This window comes from Sinocyclocheilus anshuiensis, unplaced genomic scaffold, assembly GCF_001515605.1.
Source record: "Sinocyclocheilus anshuiensis isolate Anshui unplaced genomic scaffold, SAMN03320099.WGS_v1.1 scaffold955, whole genome shotgun sequence".
NCBI classification, from domain to species: domain Eukaryota; kingdom Metazoa; phylum Chordata; class Actinopteri; order Cypriniformes; family Cyprinidae; genus Sinocyclocheilus; species Sinocyclocheilus anshuiensis.
Genome location: NW_015546094.1, coordinates 801,719 through 817,652, shown reverse-complemented (window position 1 = coordinate 817,652; position 15,934 = coordinate 801,719). Strand labels below are relative to the sequence as shown.

At 38.9% G+C, this 15,934-nt stretch overlaps 2 protein-coding genes across 8 annotated transcripts in view; one reads left to right on the top strand and one right to left on the bottom strand.

Annotated features, from left to right (window-relative positions):
• The window catches only part of LOC107700187 (zinc finger protein 574-like), a 12,913-nt gene extending 7,740 nt beyond the window's left edge, over positions 1-5,173 (top strand). For 2 of the 3 annotated variants that reach the window (XM_016501750.1, XM_016501752.1), the window contains 2 exons: positions 1,784-3,364; positions 4,193-5,173. In XM_016501750.1, the coding sequence (XP_016357236.1) occupies positions 1,784-3,364; positions 4,193-4,354 (1,743 nt within the window). In that variant the 3' untranslated portion in view covers positions 4,355-5,173. The remainder of the gene's footprint in view (positions 1-1,783; positions 3,365-4,192) is intronic. The other variant, XM_016501753.1, reaches the window with a different exon arrangement.
• A 961-nt stretch (positions 5,174-6,134) lies between these two features.
• LOC107700186 (protein capicua homolog) overlaps positions 6,135-15,934 on the bottom strand; it is a 58,449-nt gene continuing 48,649 nt past the window's right edge. For 4 of the 5 annotated variants that reach the window (XM_016501747.1, XM_016501745.1, XM_016501749.1 and 1 more), the window contains exons 18-21: positions 12,195-12,352; positions 11,944-12,078; positions 11,726-11,851; positions 6,135-8,006 (exon numbers count right to left, since the gene is read on the bottom strand). In XM_016501747.1, coding sequence (XP_016357233.1) covers positions 7,714-8,006; positions 11,726-11,851; positions 11,944-12,078; positions 12,195-12,352 — 712 coding nt within the window. In that variant the 3' untranslated portion in view covers positions 6,135-7,713. The remainder of the gene's footprint in view (positions 8,007-11,725; positions 11,852-11,943; positions 12,079-12,194; positions 12,353-15,934) is intronic. The other variant, XM_016501748.1, reaches the window with a different exon arrangement.

The window sequence follows — 15,934 nt, the reverse complement described above, 5'->3', positions numbered from 1 at the left end:
GAAACACTTCTTCAAATTATATTTTAAATTATCCCTAGGCCTATTGTCGCTTGCCCACTTCAGTCATTAGGCCTAATGTGCATTTTTTTTCTTTTTTCAAATGAAATTATAGCTAAATGGTTTGCATTGATTAATTTTAAATCTAGATTAAATCAAGGTTTATCTAATAATTCTGTTGCACCAAACTTTAAACCTTTAAAAATAAGCAGGTTTACATTTTAACCCATCATTTTGATCCTGGATTTAAGTTAGGCTATAGCCTATTTAGGATTAACTTTAATCCAGTTGCACCATAAATGTAAACTCAGATTTAAATCTCGATTATGGATTAACTTTAAACTTAATGGAGGTTTAAATAAAACAAAATGCACATGAAATTAAAATATGTAACTGATTGAACAAAAACAGTGGAGATCTGACAAAAAAAAAGTCTCGGAGAGGTGTTTATTACTAATATAAATATGAAAATTAAAGCGCATCGAGTTGGCAGAGTGCGAGGGTCGTGACGGGATGCGGATCCATCACTCATGTTGCACCTCGGTGTCGGACAAACAGATGAAGTGAGGAATATGTTTAGCGTTTAACAGCAGCGGTCACGGTGATGATGAGGCGAGCACCAGTGAAGTGATCTCGTTTCTCATGCCCGCTCCGTGTGTCTGCTGGGCGGCGCTTTTCACGAGCGGAGATAGCTATATACGAATCGTTCATGGTGCACCTCGGTGTCGGACAAACAGAAGAAGTGAGGAATATTTAACAGCAGCGGTCACAGTGATGATGAGGCGAGCACCAGTGAAGTGATCTCGTTTCTCATGCCCGCTCCGTGTGTCTGCTGGGCGGCGATCAAACGGGCAGGGCAGCGCTTTTCACGAGCGGAGATCGCTATATACGAATCGTGTCTTTTTTTTTTTTTCTTATCTCGGTTCCTTTGTCGTAAGTTATGCTATTACTCCATTAATTTATACTAGCATATACTGTATATCCAGCGCTCCTTGAACGCAGTCTCTGGCTTTTTGCCAGTCAAGCGCAAGCACGCAGGGACGCGTCTAGAGTAATAACGACTCTGATCTGATCATAAAGTCTTTCCGAGTCACAGGGCTCAAGTCCAAGTCAAGTCTCGAGTCATTGCTGTCAAAGTCTAAATCGAGTCTCAAGTCTTCTTTAATTATGTCGAGTCGAGTCGCAAGTCATCAAATTTGGGACTCGAGTCCGAGTCAAGTCTCCAGTCGTGACTCGAGTCCACACCCCTGCTATATTGTGTATAATGTAAATAAAAATAAAACCTTAAAGTATACAAGGGAATTTAGGCATTAAGACATAATAATGTACACAATGAAAAACAGACATTCATTTCACATTCATTTTTAACAGTGTTAAATAATTTCTAAGTTAATTTGAGTGTTAAAATAGAGAAAGTGGTCATGTGCAAATAAATATTCAGTATTGGTGATGCATATACAATATTTAAAAAGTAAAAATTCATAAATTAAAAAATCTGTAATATCTGCCAATAATGTACAGATATATTATTAATTTGTAGGAAAGCACCAATAACTTAACAGAACTGAATTATTATAATTGAATTCTTACATATTTGCACTGACGTCAGTCTTCTCATTTCCCATGCAATTTGAAAAATGCACACTGTTAGTGCTATTGTTCATTTTATTCACACACTGCAGAACCTATTAATTACACAATGGCCTAATATATACTTTTTCTTTAAAAAGGGAATTGAATGTGACCGTTGAATTGTGAGATTAATTCAACCATCTCCGCTTTGCAGTTTGTACTGGCCCAGCAGTCACCTCTCTCTATCATCCAAAGAGCAAGAGAACGCGAGGCTGCTTGGAGGAAAGAAAGACATGCGGTGACAATTCCTCCTGTGAAAGATGACAGAAAAGAATCGAGTGACACAGGTTCTGTGCCCATTGAAGGTATTGCAGTGGTTTCCCAGTCTTCAGAGCCAACAGAAAATGGGCTTCATGCTGAACCCTCAAACACAGAACAAACCCAAAATGGAGGGAAAATACTGACAATCGACCCCAACCATTCAACTACTGCCCGTGTGGAAGGAGGAGGAGAGGAACCAAGTAAACACGGGACTCCTGCTGAGGAAGAACCAAAGTTCCCTTGCTCTATTTGTAAAAAAAGATTCCCCTCACAGGTCCGTCTGTTGCGTCATCACCGAACGACTCATACCACCGAACGGCGTTTTAAATGCAACATCTGCGGGAAACCGTTCAAGAAGCAGATCCATCTGCGAAACCACCTGCGCACGCACACGGGCGAGCGGCCGTTCCAGTGCAGCGTGTGTGGAAAGACCTTTTCCTCTCTTGCAAATCTTTCCCGTCATGGACTCACACACACAGGAGTCCGTCCGTACCGGTGTGACATTTGCCACAAAGCCTTCAGCCAATCGTCAAATCTTCGTCAACACCGTCAGCATCTTCACAGCAATGTGACGCCCTCACCCTGTCCAGACTGCTCCGCTACCTTTATCCGTCCTGCTAAACTTGTAGCTCATCGTTTTCTTCACCACCCAGGGTCACCAGCACCTTACCCCTGCCCGCACTGTTCCGAGGGGTTCTTGCGCAAGCGTCAACGAGACCTTCATTGCCTGGAGGAGCATCCCAACTTGACTCAGCTACACAGTATCTCCCAGGACTCCCAGGTTAGCAGTCAACAGGGCTCGATGGATAATACAGAGCAACTAAGCGCTCCTTCGATGACGAAACCTAATCTGGATTGCACTATTTGTGGCAAGCGGTTAAATTCTCCTGCAAATCTCCGCCTGCACCAGCTAAGTCACGGACTTGGGCCCGGCCGGCCTCGAGGCTCAAGCTCCGCCACTGGCAAGTCTCATCCCTGTCCGGTGTGTGGAAAACTCTTTGGTTCAGCCTCAAGCGTTACACTACACCAGAGAGTACACACCGGTGAGCGTCCGTATCCTTGCGTGATCTGCGGAAAACGGTTTCGCCAGAACACACACCTGCGGGAGCACCTTCGCACGCATTCGGGCGAGCGTCCGTTCCGGTGCGAGTTCTGCGATAAGGGCTTCGTGCAGAGCATGCATCTGGCGGAACACCGGCGTACACACACGGGTGAGCGGCCGCATGCTTGCGGTGAATGTGGAAAGACCTTCAAGACGGTCTCGAACCTTAGGAACCATCGGAAGACCCACAATCGCACCCAAAAGCAACAAGAGCCAGAACATAGCGCAGAAGCAGTGGCTGCAGAATCTCAAACAGCAACTGTTGCTGTTGTGGAAGCTTCTGAGATGGACCTGGTACCAGCCTTCTGCCAACAAGAGGTGCAGCTTGGACAACCCCAAGTCATTCAGATACAAACATCCAACCTGACACAGGTAGGAAACGGTTACTTTTATGTGTTAGAACTGGGAATCGATTTCCAAAAAACAGATTTGCAAGGCATTTGGAATTGAAAATCTATCGCAAAGGTCGGAAAAATGCGAATTGGCTCCTCTTTAATAGTCTTTTTCAGTTCAATACAGCTAATGATTAATACGCCTCTCGGTCGCTCACTGTAGTGATGGATGGTCAGTTTCAACTAATCAACTCAAAAAATGTTTGCAGCTGATCTTTTACGTTGTACGTATTATTAACAACTCAGTATCATGGTATGTCGTGCAGAAACATTCAAATAAAGCCATATGTATGAACACATATTGCTGATTAAGATAACTTTCATTCACTTAAGTTCCTGCATGTCGAATAGCATACAACTTACAAATATGATTAGATTGTCTTCAACATGTCTCCTAAATTAAAGTTTTGCTCCTAAAACGTTTTAGGTGTCTAAAATACATAGAATGAACTAATCTTGTAAACTCAAGAGTGAAACTGGCTTGTTCGGTAGTCCACAATGGAAAGATTTGAGGGGTGCTCCGAACTACATGGAAAGATAATAGATGATGCTGGTAATATTATATACTAAGAAAGTTTAAAAGGAGGTAAGCCTTCATATCATATATCCAAGCAATATTAGGTGAACATGTTCCTCCAATCTTAAAAAAAGAAAAGAAAACAAAAGCGAGGAGTCGATTCCTTAGTAAGTTCTAGAACCATGAATCAGAATCAATGCCGAAATATTTGGAAACCGCCCTACTGTGTGTGTGTTTGCTATAGTTTTGCATGTGCACAAAATAATGGTTTATATTTTCTCAATGTTTCAGACTCAGGGAACTCCCACTATCATGTTTAACGAGCTTGGAGAGACTATAGCCATCATTGAGACGAGCGGAGACCTGGCAGAGGCCATCGAGCTGTACCACACAGCACTGGAGAGTGGCATCAACATGGAGGCCATCACTGTGGACAACCTGCAGTTAATGTGAGAGAAGTGAAGAACAGTGCAGCACTCCAGTGGCCATCATCTTCGTGATTTGAAGATTGTGATTAAAAGAAGAGCATAAGTGGGTCAGAACAAGTGCAGAGAGAAAAAAATAGGGAAAGCAGAGATTGAGGAAGTGTTCCATATTCAAGACATTGTAGTCATTTCCATTGAATGTGTGAACAAGCGTACCTCAAATAGCCACTCTAGTCCATCCTTTCAGATATTTTTCAGCCTTATTTTCAATTTTTAAAGACATTTTTGCAAAATAATTTCAGCTAACTATCTTAAAAGAGGGCTGATATTAGAGGTGCAACTGAAAGGCTCAAATCTGTGATAGGATGTCTCCTGTTTTGGGACAAGAAATGGCCAGTCTGTCTTACTGATGACACACTGCATGACACTCTCGTTCTGACATTTGGACAGCCAGATGGAGGGTATGAAGGCACAGATGTCACCCGTGGACAGTAGAGCAGGTTGATAACACAGGATGGTGTGTAATGATTCCCGGTTAACATTCTGACCTGCAGTTCTTGGGAGGAGGTAGTTTAAGGGCACTCACCTGAAGAACAAAACAACAGGGCAGAGGAAGTTCAAAACGAGTGCTAATCATGGACAGATATTATGCACCATCACTACAATGGACAATGAATTCACATGTATTTCCATCTCTCGATCTGTACACTGAATGTTTGTAGCATTTTTAATGTTATGATGCTGATTTGGAGAAGTGTTGCAAATAAACAGTTTGTCTCCCTTGTGTAATTTCTTTGAGGAAGTGGTGTTACAACAGCAATACCCAGCGATCATGATCTCACCTTAAAGGGATAGGTCAGGGGTAGGCAAGTTCGGTCCTAGAGAGCCGCAGTCCTGCAGAGTTCAGCTCCAACCCTGAAAAAAAAAACACCTGCCTATAGCCTTAATAATCCTGAAGACACTGATTAGCTTGTTCAGGTGTGTTTGATCAGGGTTGGAGCTGAACTCTGCAGGACTGCGGCTCTCTAGGACCGAACTTGCCTACCCCTGGGATAGGTCATTCTGTCATCATTTATTCACCACCTCATGTTGTTTTAAACCTGTACGACTTTCTTCTGCAGAACAAAGAAGATATTTGTAATGTTTCAATGTTCTTAGTAGATGCAATCCAAGTCAAAGAGGGCCAAAGCAACACTGGACCCCACTGACTTTCATTGTTTGGACAAAACCACACTGAGATATTTTTGAAAATAACATTTTTGTGATCCAGAGAAGAAAAAAAGTCACAGGTTTGAAACTATTTAAGCAAATGATCATAGAATGTTCTTCTTGAGTCAATGAAAGTAAATCTTTAAATTTGTTCTGATGTTACATGGAATTCATTTGTTTCTCCATACTGCAATTGGCTAGAATGTAGAAATGTGATAAAAAACTAACCACAATATAATGTTACTAATACTTGCGTATTTAAACACCCAATCATTCCGTTATTCTTATTGGTCACATCTTATAACTTTATGTACCATTCAGGCATACTCCAACTCAAAACTTCCCGCACAAAAATAGATCACAGTGAAGTTTTAAACAGTTGCGCTCCGATTTTTTTTTTTTGTAATGCACATCTATGACGTCACCCAATCAATGTCCAATGAAGAGTTATTTCCTCAATCTTTTTACTTATAACGAAGAGTCTGTTTCATTGAACATCTATTTATTTGTTTACTGAGAGATACAGTTAAAATTTAAAGCTTATCGGTGTAAAGTCTTTCTTGGGTACGTAAATCAGCAAAACAAGGTAACGCAATAAGAACAGTTTATAACCATATTTCTTTATTCCCCCTTTTGTTATACAATTTCTTGTTACTGGCTTTGTTTCTTCCAACAATGTTTTTGTTGATGCTTTTTATTGTGATGCTTGAGTCTTTGGACTCTTACTGTATTTATGTACAACAAAGACCAGTGCTGCAAGAGAAGATCATCTGTGGCCTCCCAGTCCCACCTCGTAGCCTTAAAGTGATTGAGAAAAAAACGATAAAGTGACAGGAGGAGGAATGTAAGTGGCAAATCGAAATAATAAAAAACATGTACAACTACCAGAAAGATGTTTGGAGTGTCTTAACAATAAAGGCTTACGTAATTGCTTCCTGGTAAGAAATAAAACATTGTGAATATCAAGATAAATAGTGTAAGAGAAAAAGTTTTAAAAAAAGGTAGTGGAAGTGCCTCTGGGAGCAAGGGAAGAGGGCGTACTCGTCCCTCCGTTTCTGCTAAAGAAAGAGTATATGAATAAGAATACAGTATATATATAGGTTATAAGGATCAGATCCACAAGAACAACAAAGCATTAATAAGAACAGTAATAATGAGATTTTATAACATAATGACCTGTATCATTACGTGTTGAAAAATCAAGTTTCTCCTCTAAAAAGTTAATAAAATTCTTATAGTAAATTCTTAAGAATATATTCCCAACATTCTCTTTGCTCCGTGCTTCACCAGCTCATGAAAAGTTGAATAAAAAAGGCAGGGAAAGAAATGCTTAAATATGTGGAATTTCTTAATATATGGAAAAACATAAATCAATGGCAATGATGTGCCTGTTGACTTCCCTTCCATGACCTTTTTCCTTCATGGCTAGCCAATCAGATGCTTTGGAATGACTCCAGTTTGATTTGACAACCACTAAAGCCAATCATAGGACGAAAAGTTTACGAATGGCAGCGCAAAGTCTCTCGCAGAAGGTTTTCAGTGCCTTAACAAAGCTCTCTGTGAAAAGTCTTCAAAAATTAAAACACCACAGAAGAAAAAAAAATCAAAAATAAAAGTCCAACAAGTCTTCATTATCACTTAAACTCAGCCAGTGGAGGCCCGCCTCACAATGACTGACAGTAACCCACAAACCAATAAAAAAACACCTGTGGCCAAGCTACTGCCAATCAGGCCGTACGAACACAACTCAGTCTGAAAAGGGATGGGGTGCCCTCGCACGTCCCGCCTTTCTAGAGGCATCAGCAGCACTGTGACTTCACTGGCGTACAGGACAGGCCCACAGTCCTCTAGTTTCAAAGTCCAAAGGAAGCCTAATGACTAAGATAATGCTGTAAATTCAAGAGTGTATATTCAAGAGTGTCTGTGTTTATGTAGGCAAGTGTCTGAATGTAAAGTTTTCATAATTCAACATCACGTAAAATACTGAGAAGTTTCAAAACCCCAAAGTGTTTTGAGGCATCTCCCCTCATCTGCTCCATATACATACAAATTTTGCTCTTGCTTTTTCTCTCTATGTCCTTCGGAGGCAGTCATAGCAGAGACAAGACAACAAATGTAGATCATGCAGATGTTGAGGGGAGACATCTGGTCTTCAAGCCATCCATTTTCCCATCAACCTCATCTGCTGGTGTCCTGTGAATCGCCAGCATTTCTGGGCTCCTCCGAGCTGTTCTGCTCACCCTCCCGCTCGGCCTCTTTTTCCTGAGGCTCTGCCCCTATAGCTAGGTCACTGGCCGCCGCCGCCGCCCCAGAAGGTCCTGGTAATGAGGAAACATCAAAAATGCCTGCCGATTCCGACGGAGCTGCCGTTTGCATGATCTTTTGCCGGACCTCACGGATCTTGAGCTGTAAACACACCTTAGTGGGGAAGATATCAGCGTATCGTGCCTGGAATGCTGCAGTAGCTTGAGCTATTGATCGAGAGAGGGGCGAAAGGGGGAGAGAAAGAGAGTATTAGACGAAAGAAAATTCTGAAAGTGTTTTTATCTAATGCAGGGGTTTTTGGCCTTTATAATCTCAGATGTTCCTCTCAGCCAATTTAAAGGGATAGTTCACCCAAAAATGAAAATTCTGTCATTAATTACTCACCCTGAAGTCGTTTCAAACCCGTAAGACCTTCGTTCATCTTCGGAACACAAATTAAGATATTTTTGATGCATTCTGAGAGCTCTCTGACCCTCCCATAGACAGCAAGGATCCTTACATGATCAAGGCTTAGAAACGTAGCAAGGTGATCGTTAAAATAATCCATGTGACATCAGTGGTTCAACCGTAATTTTACGAAGCTATGAGAATACTTTTTGTGTGCAAAGAAAACAAAAATAACGACTTTATTCAACAATTCGTCTCCTCCGCGTCACCCTATAGTGCCATTTTGGAGAGTATCACATATGTAAACAACGTATGCTGTTCTGTGTCAGCAGCATTGTACGTGGATACGCTGTTTACATCGTTTACAGTTTGATCTGAACGTAAATAATGTATACGCGCACATATGTTGCATACATTGTTTACGTATGTGATACTCTCCAAAATGGCGCTAGGGTGACGCGGAGGAGACGAATTGTTGAATAAAGTAATTATTTTTGTTTTCTTTGCGCACAAAAATGATTCTCGTAGCTTCGTAAAATTACGGTTGAACCACTGATGTCACATGGATTATTTTAACGATCTCCTTGCTACTATTCTGAGCCTTGATCATGTAAGGATCCTTGCTGTCTATGGGAGGGTCAGAGAGCTTTCAGAATGCATCAAAAATATCTTGATTTGTGTTCCGAAGAAGAACGAAGGTCTTACAGGTTTGGAACCACATGTGAGTAATTAATGACAGAATTTTCATTTTTGGGTGAACTATCCCTTTAAGGACCAGCAACATAAAAATCAGAACAAGATTCTCTTAACAAGTTCTGACTTCAATTTTGTTCTCTTTCTCACACAAAGCCACTGCAAGGCTTCAGAAGTGTAAATGTTTTACGATGTATTGATGGTCCTTTTTGAAGCTTCAGTCAAATTTTTTTTTGTAACTGCATGAAAAAGCGTGACCAGAATTTCTCAATTTTTGTTCAATAAACATGCTAGGAATGACGTGATAGTGAAAAAATGTGATGTTTATATTTAATTCCTTTAATATTGCGAACTATGCATTAGGGCTGGATGATATGGCCAAAAATACAATCACAATATAAATTTACTATAAATGTGGACATGCTTTCCACGTGTGTTAGACCATGAGAATGAATAGAAACTTGTTTTTTTCACAATTAAACTCCCAAGAAAACCATTTTATTTTCCCATAAATTCTGTTAAATTTCGTTTTATGATTTATTATAATTTATCAATCAAAAATGGTGTCTAATAAAATGTAACAACAATTGAATGAACAACAAAACATTTAAATTAAATTCATAAATTAAAACATGGACTAAAAATATCTTGGATGTATGATATTCCTTACAAATAATTATAATATTATTATTATTTAGTAATTTATTAGTAATACATAGTAATATATTAGAAATATAGCAATATAAGATAAACTAAACTTATTTCGTCAGTTTGTCGTGAAGATCTTTGAGTGTCAGTGTGTATTTAGGGCCTTTCGCACCGCGGGAACCTTTTCATAGTACCAGAAGGGCTTCCAATAGAGTTTTACAGAACATTTAAAAGACAGCTTTTAAGACCATTACTTGACATGTATGAGGAATCATTTATTACTGGAAAGCTCCCAGATTCATTAAGACTAGCTATAATAACTTTAATATTAAAACCAAATAAGCCTCCAACTGAATGCTCGTCATACAGACCTATTAGTTTAATGGGATGTGATACAAAAATACTTTGTAAAGCACTTGCTAGAAGATTAGACAAATATCTTCCCCAATTAATTATTGATGATCAACAAGGCTTTGTACAAAAAAGACAAGGTTATCATAACATCAGAAGGGTCTTGAATATATTACATGAGAGACATAATGAAAAAGACACCGTAATGCTATCAGTAGATGCGTGCCAAGCATTCGATAGGATAGAATGGGACTATCTCTTTGATGTTCTTTCAAGATTTGGATTAGGCAAAACTTTTCTTAAATGGATTCGGCTATTATACACGGACCCGGCTGTTGAGGTACTAACTAATAACATCATCTCAAGGTCATTCAATCTGCAGCGATCCACCCATCAAGGGTGCCCTCTGTTCCCACTGTTGTTCGTGTTGGCAGTCGAACCCCTAGCTATGGCAGTGAGAGTGCATAAAGGAATATCAGGCATTACAATTGGGGACAAGGATCATCGTATTTCTTTATTTGCAGATGATATTATATTTTTTCTTACTAATGTAAAAAGTAGTATTCCCAATTTGATGAGACTAATCAAAAGTTTTACTGAATTTTCTGGATATAAAATTAACAACTCTAAATCAGTATTAATGTTTCTTAATAAGGAAGAAAGACATAGGCCCATAATAAATACCCCCTTTATGACAACTACAGAAGGTTTTAAGTATCTAGGTGTCAGAATTACCCCCGACCTTAGTGAAATAATCTAAAAAAATGATGATCCCCTAGTGGAAAGAACCACGGATGTATTGAAAAAAATGGTCAAATTTACCAATATCCATGATCGGACGAATTAATATAATTAAAATGTCTATTCTACCCAAATTCTTATACTTTTTTCAAACACTCCCATTGCCATTACCAAACATCTTTTATGATAAAATTAACAAACTAATTGCTCAATTTGTTTTGAATGATAGAAAAGCTAGACTTCGCCTTAAGCTATTACATCTGTCCTATGAAAGGGGAGGACTTCAACTTCCCAATTTTAGATGGTACTATATGGCTGCCTAACTTACTTCAGCACTACATTACTTCAGTACAAAAACACCTGCTTGGGTAGACATTGAACAAAGCTCCATCCCAGATATACCATAAAAAATGTAGCTATACTCTTCAGATACTAAGTAATTGAAGAAGAACACAAAATATTTTATTGTATTTTATTTTACTTTTAGAAATATTTACTTATTAATTTATTTTATTATTTTATTTTATTATTATTTATGCATTTATTTAAATTAAAAAAAAGTGTTAATTGAACGTGTAAGTGAAGGGGTGTATGCTTGTGTACTTGGTCTGGTGTTACATAGGTTATTTTGTTACTATATGTATAGCTGATGTGTGTTTATAAAATAAGAAAAAGGACAATAAACACATTGAAAAAAAAAAGAAAAAAAGATTACATTAGTCTTGTATCTCTCCAAGGACCCCTGGTTGAAATCCATGGGTCTAATGCAGGGCTGCCCAAACTCGGTCCTGGAGGGCCGGTGTCCTGCAGAGTTTAGCTCCAACTTGTCTCAACACACCTGCCATTAAGTTTCTAGTATGCCTAGTAAGAGCTTGATTAGCTGGTTCAGGTATGTTTAATTGGGGTTGGAGCTAAACTCTTCAGGACACCAGCCCTCCAGGACCGAGTTTGGACACCCCTGGTCTAATGAATAGTGTTATGTCAATAGCATCCATTTTGGTTAAGATTTGTGCTGTAATTGGTTTGTTCTTCATTTTACTTCTGTGCTGTCTGTAAGCTGTGTGGGTGGTACAGTAACAGTACTCTATAAAAGTGTGTGCGTTACCTGATGGGAAGAAGCCATGCTCCTGGAATAGCTGCATGACAAGAGCTCTCCTCTGATCTAGAGTTCTCCTGAGAGAGGAGTAGGGCACCTTTTCAAACTCCAGCTCCCCCAGAATATCCTCTCCATCTGTACCAGATAGAGAGAGAATTATAATGTAGTTGAATCAGGATAATATAGGCTGCAAAATGATGACGGTTTTGTGGGTGGTGAAGTATTACCTGGCCTATCAAAGGTGAAAATGTCCCCCTCACACTTTGCAGCGCTTTTAGGTGTGTTTGGCTCTGAACTGCAGCTAGATCTGCGGTGGCTTTTCCTTTTTGGAGAGATGGGATCTTCTGTGGATGAGTCCAGGTCTGTGGAAAGGGGGATTGAGGGCTAGTTGATTTGTGATTTGAAAGGCATGAACAAATGAACTGACCCAGCTATAGTTAGATTTCACATTGAGTTGTTAGAGAGGTCTGAATCTTACTCTCACCGGTGGAGTTTTTCCTCTTCCTGCGGTAGCTGCCCAGTATGGCTCGTGGGGAAGTGGCCAGACTCTGCAGGGTTGGAGAGGGCAGAACCTCCTCTGGACGGAATTCTGGCAGCTCTGCAAAGCGCTCCTCAAAGTACACTTCTGATAGGACCCTGCACACATCACCAATCACAAGATTTACTTAATCTGCCTTAACCCTTAATCCGACCCCATACTTAAACTTAAGAACTACCTTACTAACTATTAACAAGCAGCAAATTAAGAGTTTGAGGCAAAAATCATAGTTAGTAGTTAGTTAAAAGTGAGAATTGGTCCCCAAACTAAAGTGTGACCATGCAATTAATTAATTTGTTAAAATATTTACGATTCTGCACCAAGTCACTAATCAAATTAACACTTTGAGACACTTATCATAGGAAATTCATTAAAATTTGTCATTTCTAAATAAAATTATTCACTAAAACTGTTATAATAATAACATAATTTGTAATGACAAAAATCCAATGCAAACTTCTTTTCTAATGAGGATTTTCCCTATTGATCTATTGTCACATTTACATTTGTTGAGAGAATTTACGTGAAATCCAGTCTTTTCAATAGGAATTAGTGCTGTCAAACGATTAATCGCATGCAAAATAAAAGTTTTTGTTTACATAAGATATGTGTGTGTACTGTGTATATTTATTATGTATCAACCCTCTACACTGAGAGTAAATCACTCGCATATGCAACTAAATCTTCACTCTGGGTGACTAAATGATGTCTAATATTAGCCACTGGCTAATAAATTCTCAGATTTTACTCGCCAGTGTGTGAGTTGGAGGCTAAGTATAAGTTTAGCACAGCTATATTTTTACTCGCCGAACACAATGACTGAGCGCTTCAGAGTTTCACTCTCCGTCAAGCGATCTGTGCTATTTTTCAGTTCATCTGAATGGACTTGCAATGCACCTGTATTTGACGTATTGCCAACTCTAGTGTGAAGGCACATGACTCGCCGTCGCTTTGTTTCACACACACGCAGAGAGAGAGAGGCTAAAAATTATGATTAAATTATAATTAAATTATGGCTAAAAATCTTTGACAGATTCATCAAACCCATTCTTCTATACGGTTGTGAAATCTGGGGCCCCAAATCTGGGTGACTAAATGACGTCTAATATTAGCCACTGGCTAATAAATTCTCAGATTTTACTCGCCAGTGTGTGAGTTGGAGGCTAAGTATAAGTTTAGCACAGCTATATTTTTACTCGCCGAACACAATGACTGAGCGCTTCAGAGTTTCACTCTCCGTCAAGCGATCTGTGCTATTTTTCAGTTCATCTGAATGGACTTGCAATGCACCTGTATTTGACGTATTGCCAACTCTAGTGTGAAGGCACATGACTCGCCGTCGCTTTGTTTCACACACACGCAGAGAGAGAGAGGCTAAAAATTATGATTAAATTATAATTAAATTATGGCTAAAAATCTTTGACAGATTCATCAAACCCATTCTTCTATACGGTTGTGAAATCTGGGGCCCCAAATTTTAATTAAACTATAAATCTTGGGATAATCAAATATTCAAGCTGTTTATTCATTTTTCCACCCATGAACGAAAAACGAACATTTAAGCTGAATTTTCGTTTTTTGCAAAAAACGAGCTGCACTTCCTCACACACTGCAGCAAATATAAACACATTAGAGACACTTATTTTACCCAAATAGCTCAAATTGTGCCTGAATTCCAGCAAGCGAGCCACATAGACAAGCTCTGTTATATTTTGGGAGAGAAAGAAAAGTGTATCCACCTAGCAGCACAGTATGTATCCTCCTGCCATATTATGAGGGCCAAAGGCTAAACCCCCTTTTCTTTATCAATGCTCGCTGTAAATAAGTACCTTGTAGGGCTGCAACAAGTAATCGATAAAATCGATTATGAAAATCATCGACAACGATTCTCATTATCGATTAATCGGGTCTGCCCACAGTGCATGTCCAACGGAGTTTACATACTTGTCCAACTTCAGCCGGCGTCAAATTAAAGCACTTAATTACTTATTTCTATGGACAAAATGCATCTAAAATAGTGGAGGAAACAGAATGAGATGCTGCAGGAGAGTTACGTGATCTAAGCTACCCAAAACATGAGAATTCTTTATTTTAAGCTTTAAGCTAATGCATTCGCGTAATGGCTTGCCCTGTCAGGCGCTTTAACAGATGTGTGTGCGTCCTCAGCGCAAAAAAAAAACTTTCAGTTAACGGTCAAATCCTTATGTATAAATGTCACAAATTCACGCGAGCATTTCCATTTTTGCATAAAGGTCCGTCCTGACAGTCTGTGTTAAATTTTAATCTTTACTGAATGAGCGCCAGCGCGGCGGGCGCGTCAGACAGACGGAAAACAGAGACAATTAATAATCCGCGCAAAAACATTAATTGTGCTGTAATATCTGTTTTTGAAAGTTAAATAAAGGTTTAAAGGTCAACATGCATTGCGCATATTTTATGAGAGTAGGAACTGTAAGGGGATAACAGCGTGTAATTGTCTGAATATAAATATCAGACGCTTCAAAACCGCCTTTAACAGGATAAAGAAACGACACTAAGCCCTATTCGGAATCCATGAGTTTTATCACTGAGGTGGTAAGTACATTTATTTTTACAGACGTCCATATGAGAAACAATTACCGTCCGAATCGGGCTATGACGTGACTGTGGTCAAAGTGAACGTGTGTTCCTGCAGAACATTACTCTTACCTATTGGTGAACGTGTTCCTGCAGAACATTACTCTTACCTATTGGTTACCACTGAGTTTGTAATTTTATTCGTCTTTATCATCTTTATTATTATTTACATTTTAATGCAGAGATTTAAACTATATTCACTATATACAATGCTTAACAAATTTATGTAAGGTTTTTAACAAATTATGGTTTGTGCCACTGCTGCTCTAAACTAACAGTAGTGGTGATTACCAAAATCATTTTTAGCTTTCTGTATGGGTTAGTCCTCCAATATGCATAAGCTCTTTAGTAACAGTAGTAGGCTGTTTCTAATGCTATAATATAATTATTGCTGTTATCTATGAAAGAAAGGCAGAGAGCTTTATAGTGTGTTTTTTTTTTTCAGATACCCAATTACAGTCAAAAAGTACTTAAACAATGCCAGCAAGAATGCAAGCTATGAAGGGCATAGGAGGCCATTTTTGTTATGTGAATAAATAAAAGTATTTAGTTATAAATAAATGACAATAACATTTTTTTGATTAAAATAAAAAAAGAAAATTGTTTTTTTTTAATCTGATTAATAAAAAAAAAAAATTATCGGCCAACTAATCGATTATCAAAATAATCGTTAGTTGCAGCCCTAGTACCTTGTATTTGCTATTGTTGTTTTTTTACTATCTATATGCCTGTATAACTTGTTCGCTGTTTATTGCTTTGGCAGCATTGTGCTGTTCCACAGTCATGCCAATAAAGCTCATTTGAATTTAACTGAATTGAGAGAGAGAGAGAGAGAATTGACACGCTACATGTAAATTATATTCTTTGCCGTATTTTCCTGTCAAAATAATGGAGTTCCTTTGGAATTCTTCAGCTTTTAAGAACTGCCGGGTTTTCCGGTAGTCGGGCGGAACTAATGCGCAAACGGCAATCTCATTGGCTGGCGCTCAATTATCGTCCCTGTTTTGATTTCAGCAAATCAGTTCGAGCGAACGCACACAACCTGATTAATATTCATGAATCCA